This window comes from Carassius auratus, unplaced genomic scaffold (genome assembly GCF_003368295.1).
Source record: "Carassius auratus strain Wakin unplaced genomic scaffold, ASM336829v1 scaf_tig00216618, whole genome shotgun sequence".
In the NCBI taxonomy this organism is placed as follows: Eukaryota; Metazoa; Chordata; class Actinopteri; order Cypriniformes; family Cyprinidae; genus Carassius; species Carassius auratus.
In genome coordinates this window covers 514,085-519,799 of record NW_020528664.1, presented here as the reverse complement: position 1 = coordinate 519,799, position 5,715 = coordinate 514,085, and the positions used below count along the sequence as shown (strand labels likewise).

At 38.4% G+C, this 5,715-nt stretch overlaps 1 protein-coding gene across 1 annotated transcript; it reads right to left on the bottom strand.

The window, feature by feature from the left end:
• Positions 1 to 4,138: 4,138 nt before the first annotated feature.
• Positions 4,139 to 5,153, bottom strand: LOC113098722 (uncharacterized). The gene is made up of 3 exons (XM_026263760.1): positions 5,003 to 5,153; positions 4,593 to 4,916; positions 4,139 to 4,479 (listed from the first exon to the last, which is right to left on the bottom strand). Exons 1-3 carry the CDS (start codon positions 5,058 to 5,060, stop codon positions 4,139 to 4,141), a joined length of 723 nt encoding a protein of 240 aa, XP_026119545.1. The 5' UTR covers positions 5,061 to 5,153.
• Between the last annotated feature and the right edge of the window lie 562 nt (positions 5,154 to 5,715).

The following is a 5,715-nucleotide window of genomic DNA, read 5'->3' as shown; positions in this document are numbered from 1 at the left end:
CACATTATCCGCATTATTCTTTTATCATTATTCTTTTGTTTTTATTCCACCTTTATTAGCCTTGATTGTGGTTTTTCAGGCTTTACAAAGCAACAAAGCAGCGATCTCACTTCAGTCTCTCTTTGCATTTAGCCCTTATTTATCAAAAGTCTTACTATAAAAATACAACAAAACATTTTCTTACGACCTTACGTGAATTATTGAGACAAAAATGCATTATGAAGAAGAAAAGCACCTGCTATTAGTAGCATTGGTGCTAACGTTAGCATCAAGCTACATCTGACAATTTATGAAATTATTAGTACACTTTTACTCAAAACTCACTTTAAACCCCGATCGAGTGTTTATAATAACTTCCTTTAGCGATCAGGGGTGGAATTTGGTCGTTTACTGTTGTAAAAATATGTTATTTGTAGCCTTTTTCATCGCTGCACAAGTTAGCATTTCCGATGTACATTTTCGATTTTTTTTTATAAAAACGCCCCAGATCTCAAGAAATTCTCATACCAAGCTTTACTATCGTAATCGCGGGTTTATTATTCGTATATTTTGTGTGTACAGAGGTGTTTCAGTGTTGTTTTGGCCAGATAACTACCAGGAAGTGTGCAGGAAGCATGTGACACGATGGGGCGGTGTCCAGATATGAAACTCTAAGATTGATGTTTGAAAGACCCAATCAGAGTCTGAGTCACACACCGCACGGGCTGTGACTACTGCACGCACACAGAGATCGCTGGGAGAGGCTGTTTATCATCTGATCGCGTAAATCCGTGGAAAATGAATAGAAATGACGATTCTGTCTGAAGAAATATGAAGTAAACATCAGTAAATATATCCATATATCTCCGCAGATATGCATCTTTGGTCTGTAAATCCTTATTGACGCTGTTTAGTGAGTCTATGTGAACACAAATAAACCGCTCTTGACGTGACTGAATATGAGTCAGTTGTGAATTTCTATTCAAAATGTGGCATAATACGGATTTATTATTTTGCACTCCTGACATAAATCACTAAATATCTGTCACTGCAACAATGTTTTATCAAAATATTGGTCAAATATCGAAGCTTGAGTCTTTAAACTTTCCATTGATGCACAGTTTGTCCAGATGAAGTAAGACAGTGATGTTTAATGTGCTGTGAAAGTGAAACAATAATAAACTGGGGCCGTCAGCGATGTTTGCACGCAAAGGGGATAAATGATCAAATTTTTTTTTCCATTTTATTATTTTTTTAAATTTTTTAACGCTTCTGAAAATAGCATGCTTATTCAGTCGAGTCTGTTTCTGTTTATTTGTAACAGTAGCCTATACGTCACATTTAGAATGAATGATAATATCGTTATCTTTTGCATCGCTTCTAAATATTTCTGCCTTGTATGGTGATTATAATCCACATCGGATCAAATTATTGCAAACACTCCTCCTTACTGAAAGTGAGTTTTGAGCTCAACTTATTTAAAAATGCTTTAATGCTGGTGTTAAAGCTGTTAATTTTCTGAAATGATCCGTGGTGCTGACGCTCTCCAGACGCTGAGAAACTCTGCCTTTGTTCATAACCCCTGCTCTAGCCCCAGCTGGCCCGCTTTGGCCCAAGGTTTTCGTCGGGCCAAAAAACCCTGGCCGTTGGCCCCGAGGAAGCCCCAGCGAGGCACGATCAAGCCCCGGAAGTGACAGTGGAAACGCAACTGGCCCTGGCCCGCACTAGCACGCCCGGTTTAAGCTCGACAGTGGAAACCAGTGATGGAGTACTCGAGTCCTGGACTCGGACTCGAGTCACTGTTCTTTGGACTTGAGTCCGACTCAAGACTCCTTCTCTGGACTCGTGACTCAACTTGGACTCGCGGACTGATGACTTGTACTTGGACTCAGACTCGAGAATTTATAAAATCGGACTTGAGCATTAATCATGTTGTTTTTGACTAAATATGTTATAAAAAATTATATAAGGTGTCACACTTTTCCTGTTTCGTGCCCAAGACTGACCGAGATCAATTTTTTTCCTTCACAGACACTGATACCGCTCGCTTTCTTTGCTTGACAACACACTCACTGATGTCACTCGCTTTACGCTCGTGCATGATTCACGGGCTAAACGCTGCTCAGTGCTCCTGCAGTCTACACTGAAGACATAGAGCGCCCTCTCGCAGCTGGAGACGGTAATGTTTTCTCTTGTGTCTGGTTCAGATTACACAATGTTTTTGTCTGTTGATAATTTACTAGTCTCTGTGTCAAATAAGATGACATGATTCTTTTATCTGTTGCGATAGTCACTGTGTCAGATTACACATTTTTTTTGTCTGTTGCAATGGTCACGGTGTCAGATGGATGACGCAATTTTGCCTCCTAAAATCCTCGTGGACAAGAAACATGTCAGACTAACGTTACATGTTGCTTTCTGACGTGCCGTCACACACACATTCACTTGAACACATACAAACGCACTCACGCTAAATCACTCGGTCACTCACATACAAACGCTCTCTCTCTCTCTCTCTCTCTCTCTCTCACACACACACACACACACACACACACACACTCACTCACTCTCTCTCTCTCTCTCTCTCTCTCTCTCTCTCTCTCACACACACACACACAAACACACAAACACACTCACTCTCTCTCTGTCTCTCGTCATATCGTATTGATTTTTACATTTTAAGTATCTTTAAAATACAGTGTCCTGTAAAATGCATGTTTCTTTTTTTCGCTGAGTGTATCTCTTTAATACAGTGTTAAAGGATTAGTTCACACAAAAATGAAAATTTCCTAATCATTTACTTCTCCAAATGCCATCCTTTTTCTTCAGTGGAGAATAAATTATGTTTTTTTAAGGAAAACATTTCAGGATGTTTCCTTCATATAATGGACTTCAATGCCTACTCAGTTGGTTGCTATTGTTTCCTCCAAAAACTCAGAATCGAATACAGGACTTGAGACTCGACTCGGACTCGAACTCTGGTAATGGTGACTTGACTTGGACTCGACTCGGACTCTTCTTTGGTGACTCGGACTTGGACTCGGACTCGAACACTGAGACTCGAGACTCGACTCGGACTCGATAGTTGGTGACTCAACTACAACACTGGTGAAAATGCAATTAAACCTACAGTAATTAAACACAAGACACTCTTGAAGCTCAGAGTGAGAAGACTTTATTGATAAATGCAATCAAATGTGGCAAATAAACAGCCTCAAGAGAGATCTTATCTGAAGAAAAAGACTTTCAATCTGCATGAAAAGATTAAAATCTAAATCATTAGAAATGAAAGCATTTTATATTACATAATCTAGCGTGAGCACAGCAATTCAGTATTTTTCATGACAAATACTCGCATTTTGAGCATTATTGTGAGAATATATTACGGTTTGTTCTTCTAGGGTTGAAATGAGCCACCTAAAAATGAACATAAACACCAGCATTTAAATATTTTAAGCCATTTAAAATAAATAAATATTAAAAAATTATATTTAAAAAAAAAATTAAAATCACAATACCTGATGAGTAAATCTGTGCTCGAGCCTGTTCAGCTCTTCTGGATCTGATGTCATAAACCAGAAGAATGACAGTAGCCACGCCCACCAGAGCAGAGAGGACCAATCGGATCACAGCTTCAGTAGAACCACAGCAGTGGACAAAGTCTGAGGAATAAACAGATCAAACTGAGATCAGCTCAGTGAATAAACACTAATATCAGCTCTAATATCAGCTGCTGAACCTGAACATGAGTGACAGAGCTTGCTGATGTCCAGATGTTGAGTCTGCTTGCTGCTGGGATTGTTGAGCACACAGCTGTAGCTGTTTTTCTCCTGATATTCCACCTCCAGAGGTAGAGAGAGACTGATGCTGAGATCAGACACACTGATGTTGGACAATAAACTGTTTCCTTTGTACCAGGAGAGAGTCACATGACTCACATTCACCGCTGAACACACCAATGAACACGATGAGGATGATGATGATGAAGAACAGTTTGTAGAGTTAGTGCTGATGACAGGAACCGGCAGACGAGCTGAAAACATGAGAAATACAGTATGACCAAATCTAATCAACAGTCTTATTTTCAGTTCAATGTGTTCAACAGTCTGTAATCTCAAACTGTAAAATGATTTTATTTGAAGGACAAGACACATGACCTCTACTCACCATAGACAGCAACTCTGAATGCTTTTGTTGACCAATTTCCTCCACTTATCTGGTAATTGAGTGTATAAATACCAGCACGTTTAGTTGTAATGTTTATGATGGTCAGAGATCCAGTTTGATTGTCCAGTTTCATTCCGTCGTCAAATAGCTCAAACCCATAAGTATAGCGGATTATAGTTTGTGCTAAAAGTCTTTCAAATATAGGTTTTGCAGCAATGTCAATTTCATAATCCCAAAACAGTCTGTCATTTCCACTTATTTCAGTAAGACCAGTGTTTAGAGTAACAGAATCTCCCTCTGTTACTGATATTTCTTCTGCATCACAAACATACTCTGAAACAGGGTTTGTCACAGATTGAGACTTTCAAATAACTTTGTTAACAAAAGTAAAAGCTTGAGATACATTTCACTCTAACATGTAAGCAGGAGACATAAATGAAACTCACCAATGACAAAGAGCCTGAATCTTATTATCACTGGTTCGCTGGTTGTTACTGTATAATATCCAGCATGTTTCTCTGTGATGTTTGTGATGGTCAGAGATCCAGTTTGACTGTCCAGCTTCAGTCTGTCTCTGAATCTCCCGTCAAGAACATCATCATATACAGTCATGCTGCCGGCCGTTACATTGATACCAGCAATCATATTATTCTCAAACCACCACTGAATCCTGTTAAACCACTTTATTTCAGTAAAGCCAGTGTTAAGAGTGACAGACTCTCCGACTATCACCAGCAATTCCACCTGGCTGACAGAACTACAAAACACTCCTGAAGAACAGAGATTTCACTTGATATCAGTTTGATGAAGCTTCATTAAAATACTTTTAATCATTTAAATGTGAAGTAAAACTCACCAACCAGACGCCACAAACACAACCAGAACAATACTGATTTGAGAAGCATTTTCTTCATCAGTACACAAGAGTGAGGTTTAAAATGTCTGAAAACACTCTGAAACACGACTGAAGAACTGATATGATCTGGATGGATCCTCCCTCTACAGGATTCGACCTGCATCACAGAGTGATTTGTCAGAGGAAGTCATGAAAATGAACAAGATTTTACTGACCTTACATTTGATAACAAATGCGTTCCCTGTATGAAAACTAAATAAATAGCAAATATCAAAACAGTGAAATGCTGGATGAGTGTCGAATTGGATATCGATGATATATTCGTTATAATTTATTCCAATTTCTTAGATTTAATCAATAAATTCATTTAGAATAACAAGATGCGAAGGTTGTAAAACAGCTGTTGGGGGAGTGTCTGTGAATTTGACCTCTTTCTGTCTTCAGAAATCACTCTCTCGATACCTTTTTCTTTGTTAGGTAAGTCCCAGGGATGCTGTCGTGGGAGTTTCTTTGCTATTTGAAATAACAGCAATGCAAAATTCATATTTGTTGCAGTCTTGATCCCACTGATCACATAACTGTAACGACTTCTTCTTTCATTACATTAATGCACATTATTCAGTAGATTAATATAAACATTTACAGCATGCAGATATACAAAAATATCAATTAAATAATGATTTAAAATAATTACTGTTTTTTTACTGCTAAAT

Coding starts and splice junctions, on each gene's coding strand:
- LOC113098722 (XM_026263760.1), bottom strand. CDS start 5,060: ATGAAGAAAATGCTTCTCAAATCAGTATTGTTCTGGTTGTGTTTGTGG. Junction 4,917..5,002: donor GTGTTTGTGGCGTCTGGTTG/GTGAGTTTTACT, acceptor TCTGTTCTTCAG/GAGTGTTTTGTAGTTCTGTC. Junction 4,480..4,592: donor ATTCAGGCTCTTTGTCATTG/GTGAGTTTCATT, acceptor ACCCTGTTTCAG/AGTATGTTTGTGATGCAGAA.